The 21,511-nt window shown below is 44.0% G+C and overlaps 1 protein-coding gene and 1 pseudogene across 2 annotated transcripts; both read left to right on the top strand.

The window, feature by feature from the left end:
- The first annotated feature begins 2,269 nt into the window (after window positions 1–2,269).
- LOC126491668 (6-phosphogluconate dehydrogenase, decarboxylating-like) lies at window positions 2,270–3,813 on the top strand (annotated as a pseudogene).
- Window positions 3,814–8,791: 4,978 nt separating this feature from the next.
- Window positions 8,792–20,400, top strand: LOC126491651 (zinc finger protein 883-like). Of its 2 annotated transcripts, XM_050127458.1 has the most exons (4): window positions 8,792–8,971; window positions 9,572–9,610; window positions 12,178–12,304; window positions 15,583–20,400. In XM_050127458.1, exons 1-4 carry the CDS (start codon window positions 8,885–8,887, stop codon window positions 17,370–17,372), a joined length of 2,043 nt encoding a protein of 680 aa, XP_049983415.1. In that variant the 5' UTR covers window positions 8,792–8,884; the 3' UTR covers window positions 17,373–20,400. The 2 variants fall into 2 exon arrangements, with proteins under 2 accessions (XP_049983415.1, XP_049983416.1); XM_050127459.1 differs by lacking the exons at window positions 8,792–8,971; window positions 9,572–9,610 and adding an exon at window positions 9,620–9,833.
- The last annotated feature ends 1,111 nt before the right edge of the window (window positions 20,401–21,511 follow it).

Here is a 21,511-nt window from a genome sequence, read left to right on the forward strand (position 1 = left end):
ACTGAGAAGCTTCTGTAAAGCAAATGACACAGTCATTAAGAGAAAAAGGCAGCTTACTGAATGATAAAAGATCTTCACCAACCCAACATCAGACAAAGAACTGATCTCCAAAATTTATAAAGAACTCAAGAAATTAGACATTAAAATTCTAAATAACACAAAAACTGGGGTACTGAACTAAACAGAGAATTCTCAACAGAAGAATCTCAAATGGCAAAAAAAATACTTAAAGAAATGCTTGACATCCTTAGCTATCAGGGAAATGCAAATCAAAACAACTGAGATACCATTTTACACCTGTCAGAATGGCTAAGATCAAAAACACTAGTGATAGCTTATGCTGGAGAGGAAGTAGAGTAAGGGGAACACTCATTCATTGCTGGTGGGGATGCAAACTTGTACAACCACTTTGGAAATCAGTATAATGGTTTCTCAGAAATTTGGGAATCAACTTACCACAGGATTCAGCAATACAACTCTTGGGCATCTACCCAAAAGATGCTCAATCATACTAAAAATCATTTGTCCAACTATGTTTATAGCAGCATTATTTGCAATAGCCAGAACCTAGAAACAACCTAGATGCCCCTCAACCGAAGAATGGATAAAGAAAATGTGACACATTTACTCATTAGAGTACTACTCCTGGAAAAAAATGACATCTTGAAATTAGCATGCAAATGGATGGAATTAGAAAACACTATCCTGAGTAAGGTGACCCAGACCCCAAAATATGAATATGGTATGTACTCACTCATAAGTGGATACTAGCTATAAACTAAGGACATTGAGCCTATAGTTCATGATCCTAGAGAAGCTAAGTAATAAGGTGAACCAAAAAAAAAAAATAGAGAGAGAGACCCACCTGGGAATTGGAAATGGAGAGGGTTGACTGGCAGGGTTGGGAGTATGGGGATGAGGGGAGAGGTGAGGGTAGGAGAAGAAGAGGGGGAAGAAAGGGGAAGGGTAGAAAACTTGAGGGAATAAGATAGTCAAGATGGAGTAAGGACAGAGATGAGAGCAAGGAGAGATATCTTGATTGAGGGGGCCACTATAGGGCTAGCAGAAACCTGGCTCTAGAAAAATTCCCAGGAATCCAAAAGGATGACCCCCACCTGGGACCCTGAACAATAGAAGAGAGGGGACCCAATCTTGACTTTCCCTGTAGTTAGACTGATGGATATCTTAAATATCACCATAGAACCTTCATCCAGCAACTGATAGAGGCAGAGGCAGAGACCCACATTGAAGCACTGGACTGAACTCCCAAAGTCCAGTTGAAGAGTGGAAGGAATGAGAAGATGAGCAAGGAGGTCAAGACCATGATGGGTACACCCACTGAAACAGTCTACCTGAGCTAATGGGAGCTCACCAACTCCAGCCAGACTGGGAAGGAACAAGCATAGGAACAAACTAGTTTCTCTGAATGGGATTGACAGTTTGTATATCTGAGGCAGACTGAGGGGCCACTGGCAGTGGCACCAAGATTTACCCCCACTGCATGTACTGACTTTTGGGATGCTATTCTCTTTGGATGTATACCTTGTTCAACCTAGATATAGTAGGGAGGACCTTCCACAAGGCAATGTTCCTTACCCTCTCTAACAATTAGATGGGGGTGGGGTGAGAGGGTAATTGGAGGGAATGGGAGAAAAAGAGGAAGTGGGAACTTGGATTGGTATTTTTTTAATCTAATAAATAAAAAATAATATTAAATAATTCTCATAATATGTATGCATTGTTAAACTGGGATCAATATTCTCTCAAAAAAAACATCAAACAGGTGGAGGAAGTGGTTCAAGACTTGAAAACTGAAATAGAAACAATAAAGAAAATTCAAACCAAGGAAATTCTGGAAATGTAAAATCTAGGGAAGTAAATAGGAACTACAGATACAAGCATCACCAAAAGAATATAAAAAAAATGAAAAAAAGAATCTCAGGCATTGAAAATATGATAGAGAAAATAGTTCCATCAGACAAAGAAAATGTCAATTTAAATAAATTCCTAACACAAAACATCCAGGAAATCTGAGACACCACGGAAAGATCAAACTGAATAATAGGGATAGAAGAAAGAGAAGAATCTCAGCTCAAGGGCACAGAGAACATTTAACAAAAGCATAGAAGAAAATTTTCCCGACCTAAAGAAGGGTATTCCTATAAAGGTGCAGGAAGCTTACAGAGTACCAAAAAGGCGGGACCAAAAATAAAGTCCTCTTTTGACATAATAATCAAAATACTAAATATAAAAAATAAGGAAACCCGCACTTGCCTCGAAGCGCTCAGTTCTTCGTGATCCTTCCTTGTCGCCCCAGCTCTGACCGCCGCCGCCGCCATGGCCCAAGCTGACATTGCACTGATTGGACTGGTTGTCATGGGCCAGAACTTAATCCTGAACATGAATGACCATGGATTTGTGGTCTGTGCTTTCAATAGGACGGTCTCCAAGGTTGATGACTTCTTGGCCAATGAGGCAAAGGGAACCAAAGTGGTAGGTGCAAAGTCCTTGAAGGAGATGGTCTCCAAGCTGAAGAAGCCACGCCGGATCATACTTCTCATGAAGGCCGGGCAATCATCGAGAAACTGGTGCCATTGTTGGACACTGGTGATGTCATCATTAATGGAGGAAATTATGAATACCGGGATACAACAAGACGATGCCGGGACCTCAAGGCTAAGTCTGTGGGGAGTGGAGTCAGTGGTGGTGAGGAAGGGGCTCGGTATGGGCCCTCCCTCATGCCAGGAGGAAACAAAAAGGCCTGGCCCCACATCAAGACAATCTTCCAAGCCATCACTGCAAAAGTAGGAACTGGAGAACCCTGCTGTGACTGGGTGGGAGACGAGGGGGCTGGTCACTTTGTGAAGATGGTGCATAACGGGATCGCAGCTGATCTGCGAGGCTTACCACCTGATGAAGGACGTTCTGGGCATGCGGCAAGAGGAGATGGCCCAGGCCTTTGAGGAATGGAACAAGACAGAGCTGGGCTCATTCCTGACTAAAATCACTGCTAACATCCTCAAGTTCCTGGACATTGATGGCAAAGAGCTTTTACCAAAGATCTGGGACAGTGCTGGGCAGAAAGGCTCTGGGAAGTGGACCGCCGTCTCAGCACTGGACTACGGCATGCCCGTCACCCTCATTGGAGAAGCTGTCTTCGCTCGCTGCTTGTCCTCTCTGAAGGAGGAGCGAGTCCAGGTCAGCAGGAAGCTCAAGGGCCCCCAGAAGGTCCAGCTGGCTGGCAGTAAGGAGTCATTCCTGGAGGACATTCGAAAGGCCCTCTATGCGTCCAAGATCATCTCCTATGCGCAAGGCTTTATGCTGCTCAGACAGGCAGCCACTGAGTTTGGCTGGACCCTCAATTATGGTGGCATTGCCCTCATGTGGAGAGGGGGCTGCATCATCAGAAGTGTGTTCCTGGGGAAAATTAAAGATGTGTTTGAGCGAAACCCCGAGCTTCAGAACCTGCTACTAGATGACTTCTTTAAGTCAGCCGTTGACAACTGCCAGGACTCCTGGTGGCGGGTGGTCAGCACTGGGGTACAGGCAGGCATCCCCATGCCCTGCTTCACTACCGCCCTCTCCTTCTAGGACGGGTACAGACATGAGGTGCTGCCAGCCAATCTCATCCCAGGCTCAGCGGGATTACTTTGGGGCTCACACCTATGAACTCTTAGCCAAACCAGGAGAATTTATCCATACCAACTGGACGGGCCACGGTGGCAGTGTGTCATCCTCTTCATACAATGCCTAGTAGGACTGTGGCTCGCCCTCCCTCCCACCAGCAGGACAGTTCCTGCGGCGCCAGCACTCCTCTTTGCCCTAGTTCCTGTTCAGATCTTTTGGCCAAGTCTTGGCTGTGGCTGCTGAAGAAGTCACTGAGGTCTGATGTCCGGTAGTCCTGAATTCACCACACGCTCCACCTCGACCTTTCACACTGCCCCGGATCCTGTGCTCCACTGCGTGACCGCTCCCTGACTGAGTCATGCCATATGGGTCAGACAGGCTGCAGCTCTTAGCACACAGCAGGGCTGGGTGTGTGGGATTGTACAACCTGGACCATGATCATGCGTGTGGGCTCTGTACACTCAGAACCTCCACTCAGTAAAAACTATATACAGTTACCCTCTTCTACCAGCTCTCTGGCCGTGCCTGCGCCTGCCAGCTGCTCTTCCCTGGGCAGAAAGGTCTGCACTGAGTTCATAGATGGGAAGTGATTTCTTTAAAGACTCCAAATAACACAGGACACGTTAAATTGAAGGTGATGATTAAGTCTGGAGGGAGGTAAGGAGGCACCGAGGAGTAGATGGACAGGGATTCTTGCGTTGTGTTGTTTCTTACCGGACACACTAGGTACCTGGAAGTTCGTGTACCATCTACCCCGCCACACTCTTGAATAAACTTTTTAGACTAGCAAAAAAAAATAAAGAAAGAATTTTAAGAGGTGCAAAAAGAGGGGGGCAAGTAACATACAAAGGTAGACCTATCAGAATTATACCCTACTACTTCAATGGAGCCTCTAAAAGCCAGAAGGTCCTGGACAGACTTTTTACAGACACTAAGGGAACATGGATGCCATCCCAGATTACTATTCCTAGCAAAACTTTCAGTCAACATAGGAGGAGAAAACAAGATATTTCATGACAAAAACCAGATTTAAATAATACCTATCCACAAATCCAGCACTACAGAATGTACTAGAAGGAAAACTCCAACCCAAAGAAGTTAGCCTCACCCAGAAAAACACAAGCAGTAGATAATCTCACAACAGCCAAACCCAAAGAAAGGAACACACACACACTACCACCACTACCACAAAAAAAAATAACAAAAATTAACAATCACTGGTGAATAACATCTCCTAATATCAATGGACTTAATCCACCAATAAAAAAGACACGTGCTAAAAATACAAAATACAGGCTAGTGGATATAAAAACAGGATTCATTTTTCTCCTGCATACAAGAAACACACCTACTTCAAAGACTAACATTACTTCAGTGTAAAGGGTTGAAAAATATTTTCCAATCAAATAGACCTAAGAAGCAAGCCAGTATAGCTATTTTAATATCTAACAAAATAAACTTCAAGCTAAAATTAGGCACAAGAGATGTAGAAAGACATTTCATCTTCATCAAAGGAAAAATCCATCAAGAAGTCTCAATCCTGAATATTTGTGCCCCAAATATAAGGGCACCCACATTTCTAAAAGAATCATTTCTACAGCTTAAATTGCACATCAAACTCCACATAGTAATAGTGGGAGACTTCAACACCCCACTCTCACTAATGGACAGGTCTTCCAGACAGAAATTTATCAGAGAAACAAGGGAACTAACAAATGTATGACTCAAATGGACTTAATAGACATATACAGAACATTTCACCCAAACACAAAGGAATGTACCTACTTCTCAGCACCTCATGGAACCTACTCTAAAACTGACCAAATATTCAGTCATAAAGCAAATCTCAACAGGTATAAAAAAAATAGAATAACCGTTGTATCTTATTGAACCACCATGGGTTAAAGGTAGAGTTCAACAAAAACACAAACTATTGAAAGCCTACAAACTCATGGAAACTGAACAACCCTCAACTGAAGCACCACTAGGTCAAGGAAGAAATAAAGAAATAAATTAAAGACTTCCTAGAATTCATTGAAAATGAATGCACAATGTACCCAAACTTATGGGGCACAATGAAAGCAGTGCTAAGAGGAAAGTTCATAGCACTAAATGCCTACATAAAAAAATTGGAGAAACCTCACATCAGTGATGTAACAGCACACCTGAAAACTCTAGAACAAAAAGAAGAAGTGAAATCACAAGCCGGGCCGTGGTGGTGCACACCTTTAATTCCAGCACTCAGGAGGCAGAGCAGGCATATCTCTGTGAGATTGAGGCCAGCCTGGTGTGCAAGAGCTAGTTTTAGGACAGATTCCAAAGCTACAGAGAAAACCTGTCTCAAAATAAAAAAAAGTGAGATCACTAAGAAGCAGTAGATGGCAAGAAATAATCAAACTCAGGACTGAAATCAATAAATGGGGGGGGAGAATAATACAAAGAATCAATTTAAAAAAAAGAGTTGGTTCTTTGAGAAAATTGACAAGATAAACAAACCCTTAACTAACTAACCAAAAGGCAGAAGGAGAATATCCAAATTAACAAAATCAGAAACAAAAAGAGGGACATAAACAGACAAGGAGAAAGCCCAGAGAATCATTAGGTCATACTTCAAAAACCTGTTCTCCACAAAACTGGAAAATATCAAAGAAATGGATAACTTTCTAGATAGATAACACATGCCAAAATTAAATCAAGACAAGATAAATGATTTAAATAGATGTATAACCCCTAAGGAAATATAAACACTCGTTAAAAGTCTCCCAATGAGAAAAACACGCAGGGCCAGATGGCTTCAGCACAGAATTATAATAGAATTTCAAAGAGGAGATAATACCAATACTTCTCAAAGTGTTTCACACAATAGAAACAGAAGAAATATTGTCAAATCCTTTTTATGAGGCCACAGTTACCCTGATACCTAACCAAACAAAGATACAACAAAGAAAGAGAATTACAGACCAATCACACTCACAAACATTGATGCAAAATTACTTAATAAAATACTGGCAAACTGAATCCAAAAATACATCAAAAAATTCACCCACCATGATCAAGTAGGCTTTATCCCAGAGATTCAGGATATGGATCAACATATGAAGATCTGTCAATGTAATCCACCAGGAATTCTAATTTAGAGAGAGAGAGAGAGAGAGAGAGAGAGAGAGAGAGAGAGAGAGAGAGAGAGAGGAGAGAGAGAGAGAGAGAGAGAGAGAGAGAGAGAGAGAGAGANAGAGAGAGAGAGAGAGAGAGAGAGAGAGAGAGAGAGAGAGAGAGAGAGAGAGAGGCCTTTTTACTGTTATAAAATACATGTAACGTAAATGTTAGCACTACACTCATCTAAAGTATGGGATTGAGCAAGGTTTGGTGTGACACATCTTTAGTCCTAGCACCTGCGAGTTAGAAGCAGAAGGATAAGGAGTTCAAGATGATCCTTGACTAAATAGCAAGTTCAAGGGTGGCTTGCGTTACATGAGACCTTGTTTGAAAGTAAAATAAAATAAACTGGTGGTGCTGGGCCCTGTCTCTATTGCCAGAATTCAGGAGGCAGAGAATGAGATCAAAGGCAGGCACCACCACACCTGGCTCTCTTCTATATATTTGGTAGAAATGATGGCAAACAACATGCTGCGTTTTGCATCAGGCTGCCTCTATGTAACATAATTTTTTATATTGATCGATATCCTAGCTTGTTTCAGTGTCTGATTTCTCTACATCAAAGCTCATTCTCATATTCAAATGCTATTTTTTATTTCTCTTTTTATGATACTTCCAAATAGTTTCAAATACATTTAGGGTATTTTGATATGATTTCATTGTTTGCAAATTATTCTTTAAATAATGTCACTTCATTTCATATTTTATTTAACTTCTATTCTTTCTTTGTTTTCTTTTTAAGTGATTTAGTGCATACTTAACATGTGCAGGTCCTGGGTTTGGTCTCCAGTAATACACACACACACACACACACACACACACACACAATCCTATAGAATCTTTCTTTGATGAGCACCTCAAAACCAATCTAGAAAATGCACTTCCTCAATGAAAGTGTTTTTCTGAGGCCCCTTGTCTAAAGATGAACTACTCCCTCCCCCAGTTCTGAGATGAGGAGGGAAGAGCAAAATAGCCTAAATTAATCACGTGCCCCTAAAGAACAGCTCGAAAGTGAACATTGTCAGCAGACTCTACCGCTATTTCTCCTGATATGAAAATGCCTGCAATAGGACAGGCATGGTGCTGCACACCTTTAAACCCAGCACTCCAGAGGCAGAGCCAGGAGGATCTCTAAGAGTCCAAGACCCAGCCTAGTTTGCAGACTGAGTTCCAGGACAGCCAGGGTTATGAAGTGAGTCCTTGTCTCAAAAACAAACAATGAATGAATGAATGAATGAATTCATGCAGTGAGAAAAAGGTGTTCCGCCTTGGGATGCTCATCTTAGTGGAGAAAGCTCAAGCAGAAACCTCCGCCACTGCCTCGCCTTCCCTGCCAGTTTCTGCCAGATGTGATGAACACCTGACGTGATGATGTTTGTTCTTTTCTTTCCCGACGGAATCTTCACCTGCTATGCCTGGGACCCTCCGCATTGGGAACACCAGCTGGCTGCCTTGTCCGTTTTGGCTGGGAGTTTTCAGATTCCGAACTGATGTGTTGATATTTCTCTATCTCTTGCTATTTATTTTTACTTTGGCTTACTTTATACATAACTCAAAACGCAAAGAGAGGTTTACAAAATCTTGTCAAAAAAAAGTCGTGTACAGGTTTTCCCGTATGCCATTTTAATTTCTAAATTTGTGCTAAATTACCTCTATTTAAAACATACCGCAATGTACCCATCATCTTTCGTTAAGGAGCAACATATTCCTTCACTAAACATGGTCATTAATATGCCAGATTCTGGAGTGCGTTTCCATTATGAATACGTATAGGTTTCCCCCAAATAAAATCCCCACTCTTCCTTTACTGAAGAAGTAGTCAGAAATAAGTAGAGACTTCTGAGGATGGACCGAGGTTTGACGTTGTCTACTGGAGCAGTAGGAACTACATTACCCATAATGCCAAGAGGAGCGTTGCAAATGTTGAGCCAATGATAGTAGTTTCAGACTGGCAGGGCAGACAAGCACTGGGCGGGACTTCCTACATTGCGTCCTGTCTATGGTTTAACTTCCCAGGGGTAGATTGTTGAAGGAATCTGAGCTTTTAGATCGCCAAGTTGGACTCAAGGTAAGAGAGCGAGCAGGCGCGGAGTGACAGCCGATGAGACCACCGGCCGCGGTGATGGCCGTGCGCGATCCCCAGCAACATCAGAAGAGTCCGATGGCGACTCAGAAGCACCCGGCTCAGGTGAGTGCTGCATGCTAGGCGCCCCCCACCACGCCCCAGACACTGGATCCTAGAGCCTGTTGAGCGCCCACCACCCACGCCACCCCCGCTCAGCTCACGCCCCGCTGGAAGAAATCCCTGAGTCCAGAACAGTACCGAGCCCGTGGGCAGGGTCCCGATTTCTCCTAACTAGTGTGAGGCTTGGGAGAGAGGGACAAGGAGGAGATTGATTGACTGGTATGGGTAATGTCATGTTTGGACACTTGAGCTGAAAGCATTCTAGCTTTAAAAAATGTCAAGGTGGAACGTATTATTTACGTCCTTAGGGACCTAGGAGCCAGCGGAACTGAGTGGTAGATGAATGCGGTCAGAGGCTATATAAAATATTCCAAAAGCTGCACAGAGCTAAAATGGGTTGGAAAGGGATACAGGAGGAGCCTCGGGAAGGCTAAGGTTTGTGCAACCCCATAGCTGCTCTGGCTCAGCGTTGTGCACTAAGGCTTAGAGATAGTCTAGACATACAAAGGTCATGAAGATCTGGGACTGGACAGCGGTCACGGAAAGGCCTGAACCCATGAAACCCTACCGTGGTGCTTGACTCTTACAACTTTCTTCCCACAGATAACGAGGTCCACAGAAACACATATGGTCTGTACGCAGGTGAGTGAGGAGTGTTCCAGAACCTCACCAGTGTGGCCCTACTCCTTGTCTCAAGTTGGTAGTAGAGTTCATTTTTGTGGGACTTCATAAGAGTGGGTTGTACAGTCCAGCATGGAAGCACACCCCTGTAATCTCAACACTTGGGAAGACAGAGGCAAGAGGACCACCAGTTCAAAGCCAGCCTGGACTACGTGGGGAGAAACTGAGGAAGACAGAGTGGTTGGTAAGATAACTCAGCAAGTAAAGGCACTTGCCACCAAACCAGAGGACCGAAATCAATCCCTAGAACCTCCATGGTTCAAGGAGAGAACTGGCTCCTGCAGATTGCCCCCTGATTCCCGTGTGTATACCCACATACGTGTGCACACTTGCGCACACACACACACACACACACACACCACACAATTCATAAACCTAAGGAACAGGGAGAGACAGGACCAGCATGGTAGCTCAGTGGGTAAAGGCACTTAGCATCAAGCCTGAGAACTTGAACTAACTAACTCCAGGACACACACAGTGGAAAACAGTAAATCAACTCTATTAAGTTATCCTGCCCTCCACATGCATGCTGTTTCACACACATGAAAACTCACACAATAAATAAGTAAATAAATACCTAAAGAGGGCTATTGAGATTTCAAAATCCATAGAGGAGGTGTCAGCTGCTAGCTAGTCATACAGATCCGAAACTCTGGAAAGATTAATCCTAGAGACACCCCAAATGGTGAAGGCTGATTTTTCCCTGAACTGTAGCTTGACTTTCAGTTAGGAAATGGAATTGGGTCTTTTTTATTTTATTTTTTTGTTCTTCACTTCTTTATGCTCTAAAGGCTGTTTTGTTTTTGTTTGTTTGTCTTTAACTCCTTGGGTCAGCTACTACTCCTGCCTCAGCCTTCTAAGTGCTTAGACTATGAGGGTGTAGCAGAAAAGGGTGAGAGCCAGGACTAGATCTGATGACTGAGCGGCATCTAGCTGGAGATATAGACATTGTTAGCACCCCTGAGGGAGTGGAGGAGCTGTTGGAACCACGGGAGAATGTCGCTGATCTAGTAGCTGGCCAAGGCTTCCATAGGAAGCATGGAACACACCTCAGGTTAAAAAAAAAACCAACTTGGAATCAGTGAGATAACATCACACGATAGCTGGTATGAGTGTCTGTGTATACACACACACACACACACACACACACACCAGCCTCACCAGCAGTTAGGAGGGATCCTTGGGGTATCTGAGGAGGTTCTTTCCTTGGGTGCTCAGGGGCACAGGTATTCATCTAGGAAGATCAGTATTCTGGAGAATACTTGTGTAGACAGACATTCAGTGGGGTTTAGTTAGAGGAAGCCTGTGACAGGTGCCTGTGACAGGTGGGGTGGCATTGAATGCCTCACAGATGGGAAAACAACCTGTCATTCCCCCAGTCATGATGGTGGCTAGCATTGGAACAAGTAATGAAGTCACCCATAAAGGCACTGAGAGAGGATGGCAGTGGCCCCTGACATTAGAAAGTCTCTTACTTCCATTTAGGAAGCTTTCTCTAGATACCTCCTGCTAAACAATGCCCAGGCAGATGCCTCTGGTATGTATGGGGTCTGGGGTTTGAGGTGCCTGTGGGGGTGAGCTGTATAAGAAAGGTATGGAGGAAGAAGAAACACACAGAGGTAGGAAATGTTAGCGCGACACCTGCAGGCCTTGGGATTTCGATGACAGGCAATGTCTTACTTGGTTTTGTGGGGGAATCCTAGGAAAATTGCTTGACCAAAGACAGGCCAGCTAGACTTTGTGAGCTGTCTCTGTCAGTTAAAGAGTTAAAGACAGGAAAAAGCGATCAGAACAGAACTAAATTTACTGATAAGCTTCTCAGACTCTTCAAGAACGTGGAGGGGGACATTCATACCTGAGTACCATTATCTCTAAATGTGTGTGGAATTATCTGGGTTCAGGGTTCCCTACCCCCAGCCCCACACCCCCTTTCTATTGGTCGATAGGTAAATCATACCCCTTCAATAGCAAATGAGTCTCAGCCTCTGTCTATGAGCAAGGAAACCATTGCAATAGGACCCTGCCGTGACCTAGTCTGTGTGCAAGGAAGCAGCTGTAATAGGGTCCCTTCCCTCAGTGCATGAGTAACTGTGGACGAGCTTGGATAAGAGTACGTGCTCCAACCCCTTCTACTCTCTGTGGTTTGACAAGCACAGAGAGTCCCACCACATGCAAAGGGAAATGAGCTGGTGTAGAGGGGTCAAAACGGACCACCTGTTCCTTAGGGAAAAAAAATTAAAACCCTCACGCTGTGGTTTTTATGTTCTACCTTCTCCAATCCTTAGGGCCCATAGCCTCAAAAGAAGTTTTGGTAGCCTTGTTATTGGCAGGTCCAATAGCTATTCCCCCGTCACCTTTCTCTGGGTGCATTGGGAAGTCGTAGTGATCTAGGAATGAGGTCAGAGGTGAGTCTGTGTGTTGGGCTTTCTTTCTTCTTAAGAGGACAGTAAGCAAAGGGAAGATGCGAGGGTGAGAAAACTAGGAATCTGAAAAGGAGTTTTTCATTGATGGACTTGCCCCCATCACAGGACTGCATGACCTTTGAAGACGTGGCTGTGTACTTCTGCCAGGGAGAGTGGGAGCTCCTGGATGAAGCGCAGAGGCTACTGTATCTGGATGTGATGCTGGAGAACTTTGCCCTTGTATCCTCACTAGGTAAGGACCTGTACCTCCCCTGTGTCTTGGTTCCCATCTGTCTCTTTCTCCTAGAACCAGAGCTCTGCTCCTTCCACAGTCAAGCTGGAGGCCTGTTGACTTCCCTACTCTCTCGGCAGGTGTGTTGTGGGTATCAGTGCTGAACTATGGGCACTGCCCTGAGCATCCCTAACACCTGCCACATCCCAAAGCGTCCATCAGAATGTCTGGGTGGCAGAAGTCCTACCGTCAGGGTAATATGTCTGTAGTTTTCTTTTCTGTGGCTTTGATAAAATATCTTGACCAAAGCAACATGAGGGAGAAAGGCTTTGTTTAGACTCAACAGTTCCACATTCTACTCCATCACGGCCAAGATGTCACAGCAGTTTGAGAAAACTGGTCACATCGCACCCACAGTCGGGAGCAGAGAACAGGGAATTCATGCATGCCAGTGCTCAGCTCATTTTCTCATTCATAGTCAGTCTAGGGCTGCCAAGCCCAGGGAATGGTGACACCCATAATGGTCAGGCTATCCACCTCACGGTAGTCAAAACAGTCTCCCACAGACATGCCAGTGGGCCTTTTTCCAGGTCATCTGAGATTGTGTTAAATTGACAGTTAATAACCACAGCTTCTAAAGTGGCATAGCCCTTTCCTTGGCCAGATGGCCATGTTCCTAGCCATAATCCTTTATCTCCAAGTTTTTTCCCTTCTAGCTGGTGTCTGATAACTAACTGTCTCTTTCAGGGATTTCATGCAATGATGCTTGGTGCTTACGTGGTCTGGGCACGTGGACTTATTTCTTTGGCTCTGTGTCTGATATGAGATTCTGTCCCACCTTAGATTGTGCAAGGATGTGATCTGTGGGATGGAGCTAGGCCAGATAAAACTGGTGCATGAGCTGTTTGATTGATCCTGGACCAGGCAAAGCCAATTGTAAGAGGACCTTGGTCTAAAGCTAGGCCTTCGGGTACAGAGAGGAATCTTCTTTTAAAATATACATTCATACACACATACATCACACACACCCCACAGACACCATACTCACACACAACATACACACCACACACACACCACACACTCACACATACACATATTATATATATAATCATGGTACTATCATTTTCTACCAATTGTTTTTTTTTTTTAATATTCCCCCACTTCTGTGTATCTGTGTTTGGATTTTTGTTTGTGGAATTTGAGCTATTATTTTCTGAACCTTTGGTTTCTTTAGTTTTCATTTTTCTCACATCAGATAATCTTGGGAGGTAGGGAAAGCCTGGGGTCTGCACCTTTTGTTTTGATATTTACTTGATGAGCCCTCGTGTTAGGTATAGTCTCTATAGAAATGGTGACCACTCCTAAGGTGTTCTACTTTCACATAACATGCTTGGACTCTGTATCTGGAAGAACAGTGGTCACTTTAGCTTTGTTTTGTGATAACTTAATAGGCATGTCGACTAGGGGCCTTATGACCCTCTTTGCCACCACCTATAAAGTATGTTTTAAAGTCAGTGGGGAATGCCACTGAGGCTCAGTATCCAACCTTTAGTCTTCCATGTTACCCGTCACTGCCTACCTGTTGAGTGGTACCCTCGGTCATTTTAAATTGTAATGAGGGATACCCCACATTGTTTCTTCTGGAGCTTTCATCTCCCATCAGCTAGCCAATAGCCCTGAAAATTCCTGCAACTACAGCCCATCCTGTTCTTACCTATGGTCCCCAGAACCAAACAGGCCCAGAGACACACAAGTGGCTTACAACCTTTAGACCCAAAGATACATGGAGAAAACCTAACACTTGCCAAACAGTGTGACCCATTAGTTTTAATCAGAACAGTGCACAGAGAAGTATCTACCAAAGCGCGTGCATGCCGGTGCTCAGAAGGGCAGTCGGGCAACACGTGTTGATCAGTACTTCAGGCAATAACTGGAGTAATCCCGGGAATGCCCTCTGCTCCACCACATGAGCAGCCCTGCCTGCTGTCGCACTTCCGCTAATACGTACCATGGGTTTGGATTTCTAGAGATGACTAAATGGCAACATGGAGAGGTGAGTGCTACTGAAAGGGGCTTTATTTCTGAGAGGGGGTGCACTGCATCGTCCAAGGAAGCCATGAGGAAACAGCAGGTACTGAGGATGCAAATGCAAGAAAAGGATTGACTGGACGGCAGATGATGTGCACTCTAGCGCAGGCCACAAGAGAAAATTGCATCTCTTGAAGCTAGAGTTAGAGACGGTTCTGAGCTACCCAGTGTGGATAGTGGAAATCAAACTTGTGTCTTTTGGAAGAGCAGTGCTCACTCTTAACCACTGAGACATCTCTCCATCCCCTTCTTGTCTGGAATATGGCTGGGGTGGTTAGGGCAAAGAAGTCTATTCTTAGCTATACAAACTCTGCAGACATGGTTTGCAGTGTCAGAGCTGGATTATTCAAATGGCAACTGAACTATGTGTTTATTGTTAAGTTATATGCTAGCAATTAAGAATTGGCCTCCCTGCCCACATTATAAAGGAATGAAAAGGTTAGGGGAAAAACAGAGAAAAAGAGAGGGAGGACAAAAAAAGGGAAAAGAAAAGCGTTAAAGAGGGGATTCTATGATTAGGAGTTCCTGCTCCTCTTGCAGAGAATTGGAGTTTGATCCCTGCCATGCCCATCAGGCAGCTTACAATCTAAAACCCAGCTCCAGGAAATTTGACATCCTCTCTGGCCTGTGTGCATGCGCACATATACACAGACACACTTATGTACACAACACATAGAAAGACAAAAGTAAATCTTAAAGAAAAAAAGGAACTAAAGAGGTAGACATTGGAGAGATGTTTCCATTTAAACTATAAGTGGTGCATATAAGGAAAAAACTGGCTGTCTGCTCTATAGTCTTTCCTCTTTTGTGGGAACATTTAAATAATATTTCTTCTTCCCTCACCAACCACAAAAATAGAATTGACCTGCAGATGGTTGGCTAGAAGCAGATTGCTGGACACTCGCTAGACTTTCAGAGAGATATCTGCCCAAGAGGGAGATTTGCTCTGAGAGATTAAACTGGTTTATGTCTTTTTCCTTTCTATCCGGTTGGTAAAACTTTTATCTTTGTAATAAAGGTAGCTAGAAGCTGGGGTAAATATTTTTTTCATGTATCCTGTTAATCATAAGATGATCTGAATATAAAGCTAAGCATATAAAATTTAAAATAAAAAATTATAGCCACCCCTTGTGATGAATTCAGTAAGGAGAGTGAATGTAAAACATAATTGGTAATTCCAACCACAGTGAATATGTTCTCTGTCCTTGCAGTTTGTTGGCATGAAGCAGAGGCTGAAGAAGCAGCTCGTGCACTGAGTGTTTCACCAGCTGAAAACCCACAGGTCAGGACTCCAAAGAAGGGCCTGCCCACACAGAAGACTCATCCTTCTGACATCTGTGCCGCAGTTCTGAAAGACATTTTACATCTGGATGACCTACCTGCACAGAAACCATATTTGACTGAGGTGTGTGCAAGCCTCCTGGACCAGAAGCATCATAGAGCCAAGAATTGGTTAAAGAGAGATGTGGACTCCCTTGTGAAGAACTGTATATGCCATGTATCGGGGAACCCTTTCATCTGTAGTAAGACTGGAGAAAACTTCTCAGCTGTGTGGAATCTTCTCCAACCCCAGGCCCTTCCCAAAGGTGAGAATCAAAACAAAATTAAGCGTGGAAAGGCTTTTCACACTAATAAAAATAATTCTAAGTCAGATGAATATAAGAAACCTTCCAGCCCCCAACACAGACTTCTTGAGAACCAGAGAGTTTGCAGTGAAAAGGAGGGGTTTGGATCTAGCAAACATAAGCAAGACTTGAACAAGTACACACTGGTACCACCCCAGACAGACCAGACAGAAAAAAGACCCTATGAGTGTCGTGACTGTGGAAAACTGTTTGGCCAAAAGGCAACACTTAGAATACACCAGAGACGTCATACTGGAGAAAAACCATATAAGTGTGGGGAATGTGGAAAGTCTTTTTGTCAGAGCTCCAACCTCAGCGAACACTGCAGAGTTCACAGTGGAGAGAGACCTTATGAATGTGTAGACTGTGGGAAAGCCTTCGGGTGCCATTCTAGTCTTCTCCGGCACCAGAGAACGCACACGGGAGAGTGGCCGTATGAATGCGGTGACTGCGGAAGACTGTTTAGACAGGTCGTCAGCCTGATCACGCACCGCAGGACCCACACTACAGACAAGCCTTACGAATGTGGACAGTGTGAAAAATCCTTTAGTCACAGAGCCACCCTCACTGTCCACCAGAGAGTGCACACCGGGGAAAAGCCCTATCGCTGTGAAGAGTGTGGGAAGTCCTTCAGCCAAAGTGCCAACCTCATTAAACACTCCAAAATTCATACTGGAGAAAAGCCCTATGAGTGTGGGGAGTGTGGCCTCTGCTTTCGGCAAAGAGCCACCCTCATGAAACACCAGAGAACCCACACTTCAGAAAGGCCTTACGAATGTAGGGAATGTGGTAAGTTCTTCAAACAATACTTCTACCTCATCGAACACCGTAGGATTCACACCACAACAGAATTTTATGAGTGCGAGCAGTGCGGGAAATCATACACGCAAAAGGCCACCCTCGTCAGACACCAGAGAGTCCACACGGGAGAAAGTCCTTATAAATGCGAGGTATGTGGGAAAGCCTTTGAATACAAATCCAGACTCGATCGCCACCAGAGAACTCACACTGGGGAAAGGCCGTATGAGTGTGGCAAATGCGGGAAATTCTTCCGGGAGAGCTACAACCTAGCTGAACATCAGAAAATCCATACTAAAGCCAAGCCTTACAACTGTGATCAGTGTGGGAAATGCTTTAGCCGGAGAGCGGATCTGGTCAAACACCAGAGGGTTCACACTGGAGAACGGCCTTACACGTGTGGGGAGTGTGGGAAGACCTTCAGTCGAACTACCAACCTTGTTCAGCACAGCAGAATTCACACTGGGGAGCGGCCGTATGAGTGTGACCAGTGCGGGAAATCTTTTAGCCAGGTGTCTACCCTCACCCGGCATCAGTTACTTCATGCTGGAGAAAGACCTTCTAAATATAGCAAGTGAGGCACATCTTAGACAGCCCTCTAGCATCTTCTAACACCAAAAATGTCACAGAAAGGCAGCAAATGGGGGAAATCCTTCAACGCGGGGTAGACATCAAATCCTGGAAGCCTGTGCTTGAAAACACCCTTAGACACCCCAAGAGTGTTGTGTTGTTCACTATAGCCGACTAGAGCCTCACACAAGTCTTCAGAGGGGCAGAGTACCAAATGAGTGCCAGGCATGTGTAATTTGTACTGAAGGCACCCTGCACATTCTAGACAGCCTGTCTCCCTTGCCAGAACTAATTACCTGCCGTCCTGTCTCCTGAAAAGTGTCTCTCATCTAACAACTTGCACTGAGTGCATATTCCCCCCAACATAGTCTCCCCTTCCCTAGTGAAAGCCTCAGCTGCCTGTGCCCTGCAAATGACCTTCATCCCTTCTTATGGTCCGTTTTCTGCCTGAAAGGACTTGGTCTGGGTTTATCTGGAGGCTTCAGGAAGGATTATCTTTTTATTCGTTTGTCTCACAAGATTCATGTAGCTGTTTCCATACTTCACGATCACTAACCAGTAACCTCCTGCTGTTCTGTGCAATAATAAAAGCCTTATGTGGTTTTTTTTTTCATGTACTTTTAATCAAGAGTTTCTATCCACAGCCTTAAGTGGGTAAAATACAACCATAGGCCCTGTTTGTATAGATTGGAACAGCGTTTGAGGCAGCTCCATTCATTTTCAGTGGGGGTACTGTCATGGGAAAGAGTACTTCTTATTTATGTTGCTTTCCAAGACCTTTAGTGGAACAAAGCAGAGTGTTTAGTCCCAGCTTTTTGCCTCAATGCCTGCTTTTGGTTTGTTTGTTGGGAGGAGGGTGTTTATATTTAGACCACAGGTTACCTTGAAGGTCAGGTCAGTTGTTAGTGCTCTTAGAATAACTTAAAATGTATTCCATCATTCCCATCATCATGATCTGACATGATGCCCAAGATTGCTGAATATTAATATGGACATTGATTAGTTGAGAGACAGAGTCTTCTGTATGAGAACAAAGACAGAGACCACTGGTACTGCATTCTGGAAAATAATTTGCCCATATCTTGTGTCCTGAAATTTTAACTGAGTCTGAATTCAAGCTGTGACATAATAATTTCTGGCTGCTTACAGCAGGATTTACTATGAGAAACATCAGCATAAAGCAGAGCATGAAGATTCAAAAGCTACAGTTTTGCCAGGAACCAAATGTGTTGGAGCTGCAGACAGCAGCCATAGTTGCTAATAGGAACCATAAAAGAAGCCAAGCATTTGGTTGCTAGGGCATTGAAAAAATACCTTGAAGGCTCCAGGCTGTTCAACTAAAGCTCATGGGAAAGACTTTCCCTTTTAAAGCACGCTGCTAAGGTTTTGTAAAGAATTGCTTGGGCGGGGGGATGCTTTCCTGGATCCAGCTCCCATAAGCAGGCTACTGCAGTTGTGAACCAAGAAGACTGCGGTTCTGCTTGAACTAGCAGCATTAATACCGTTGACATAGTGCTCCTTTTACAGGTAGGCAGGCCGAAGTTATAATGTTGTGGAGGCTTCCATCGAGTCCAGAGAATAGCCTGTACTGTGGGCCAAGGTCACTTTCCTCAGACACCTCTGACAGGGAGATTCATGGAGCTTGAGAAGTTAAGACTGAAGTGCAGGTTGTATGTCGGGAACATGGGATGTCTGCCAAGGAAAACTGACAGGACCAATGAGAACCAGTCCAATAGAGGCTATGCAGGCTTCAGATAACAGGGCCTTAGGAAGAAGCATACTCAAGCGTTTTGGATCTCAGGTGATGGCAATGTGTGATTTCCATTCAATTGTTTTTTCTCTCCTTTGTTCCCATTCTGTGGTCCAATTCTTCCCTTTTGAAATAGGAATGGTAACACTGAAGCATTGTAGTTTGGACTTACATAACCTTCTTTTGGGTTTATTTGGCTCAGTTGTTTACCTTTGCTCTCAGAAGAAGCATTGCGCTTCTGAACAGTACCGAGACTGTTAAGATTGAAGACAGTTGAAATGGCACTAAATGCATCTTGCGTCATAAAATGACAATGAGCCTTTGGGAGCCAGGAATGGAATTTTATGGTTTGGATCTGAAATGCCTCTCAAGATTTAAGAATCTGCTTCCTGGATAGTAGTGCTATTTTGGCAGATGGTAGGATCCGTAGGCGATGAGGCACTGGCGGCAGGAGTTGGTCACTAGGAGCAACTCTTTTGAAGGTTATACCCAGCCCATAGTTAAGTGGCTCTCCACCTGTGAGCTGTGAGCCCTTTGGGTTGGATATCACATGTTTACATTACGATTTATAATAGTATCAAAATTACAGTCATGAAGTAGCAAATCATTTTATGGTTGGGAGGGATCACGACAACATGAGGAAATGTATTAAAGGCTGTCAGCGTTGGGAAGGTTGAGAACCACTGGCCTAGGTGTGTTGGTTGCCTCTCTGCTTTTTACCATCCTGTGCACAGCCTTTGCCATATGCTCCTATTGCCTTGAACTAAGCTATACCCTACCCCCAGCCTAGCTTCCCCAGTAGGACAGACTGAACCCTTTGAGATGGAACCCGAGTAAACCATTCCTTCAGTTATGCAAAATTCACATGCTGATGGATAACAGACGTGCTTTTATTTGTACATCTTTATGGGTATATGCACTGATCAGGTTATAAATCCATAAGGCCTTCATGATCTCAATAACGTTTCTATCCAGAGTTTCTCTTCTCTTGTATAATCTGATTTCCACAGGTTTTAAGTATCTGGTGACTTGCTTTCCTTCATAATGGCTTGATTTTACACATGGAGCTTTCGGAATTTTTATTTGAAGAGAACCATAAAGTGCTTGCCGTTTTCTAATTATTTTTCATATTGGGTAATTGGTTTAGATTTGCTATTGTTGCCTATATGAACGCCTCGTTATTTTTATTGTTAAGCAGAATTCTATTCTGTGGACAAGTCCCTATTTGTTCGTCTGTTAATGATCAAGCAGCTTGTGGCCAGTTGAAGACAACTAATAAAGTTACAAAGAACCCATATGTGCAGTTCTTTTTTGGAAAGTCTAGTTTACTTATACTAGTGATTTTAGTTAAAGGAACTTATACTTAAAAAACTTCACAACACGTTCAAACTGATTGAGTCCATTGTGATTCCCATTGAGAAACGCTCTTAGAATGTGCTGGCAGACTGGCTACAACATCTGTAAGCCCATTGATTGCCAGGATTGATTGGTTGACTGGCTAGCTAGGCAAGTGTTCTCTTTCTCCCTTGCTGCCCCATGCATGTCCCTTCTGAAGCTGTGAGCTTGGTCCAAGAGGAAAACGTTCCCTGGTAAAGAAGCAGCAGCCTTTGATCACGAATATATGAGTATTTGCCCTCTAGAACCACCAAGCAAGCACTCAAGAAAAGAACTGTCAGGTTGTTAAGAGCTAGTACTGATTTTCCAGTGGAGCCCAGTTCAGTTCCCAGCATCTAGTCAGATAGTAATGGCTGACCTTGGCTTCAGCTCTGGGAGATCTGATAGCCTCTTCTGGCCTCCATAAACACACAGAAAGAAAGGAAGAGAGAGAAATAAAAATAAATATTAAAACGAAAAAGACTTCGATGGTTGAGCGTTTGCCCTAAATAGGACATAGTCTCTCCAATGCTCAGGAAACCCTATTGTAGAGGAACCAGAAAGAATGTAAGGGCCCGAAGATGAGAGAGGGCTTTAAAATGCCGCTGTATGGGTAATATACAGCCAAATTAATCCCAAACTGAACATCTATCTACACATGACTCCAAATTCAGCTTCTCCCTCTAGAGAGACCCGGTCCTCATCTGTCTCTACTTCACCAGTCTACTTTTGTTCATAGAAAGAGACTCCAAAACTTCAGACTTTTGTTGTCTTTTGGTTTGGTTGGTCTCATTGATACCATATGAGTCAAACAGTTCTAGGTCTCTATTTTTTGCTACTCTTGGCACTTTCCACGGCAGTTCCCCTAACCCAAGAGATTCTAAAAGAGTGGGGTTGAGCCCTGGCTCAAGACTATATGAGAGGACACCGCCGGTCTTTATCCCAAAGGACCCTAACTCATTCTGGAAAGTTGGTTATTGCAACCCCGCGAGGCTCTGTGGGCATACTCTTAAATGTCTATAT

The sequence above is a fragment of the Alexandromys fortis genome, unplaced genomic scaffold (assembly GCF_014885135.2).
Source record: "Alexandromys fortis isolate MF-2015 unplaced genomic scaffold, M_Fortis_MF-2015_v1.1 scaffold_267, whole genome shotgun sequence".
NCBI lineage: Eukaryota > Metazoa > Chordata > Mammalia > Rodentia > Cricetidae > Alexandromys > Alexandromys fortis.

Bases quoted from the DNA above. Each gene is read 5' to 3' on its own strand.
- LOC126491651 (XM_050127458.1), top strand. From the start codon at position 8,885: ATGAGACCACCGGCCGCGGTGATGGCCGTGCGCGATCCCCAGCAACAT. The intron at 8,972-9,571 runs GTGAGTGCTGCA...TTCTTCCCACAG, and splicing joins CTCAGAAGCACCCGGCTCAG to ATAACGAGGTCCACAGAAAC. The intron at 9,611-12,177 runs GTGAGTGAGGAG...CCCCCATCACAG, and splicing joins CACATATGGTCTGTACGCAG to GACTGCATGACCTTTGAAGA.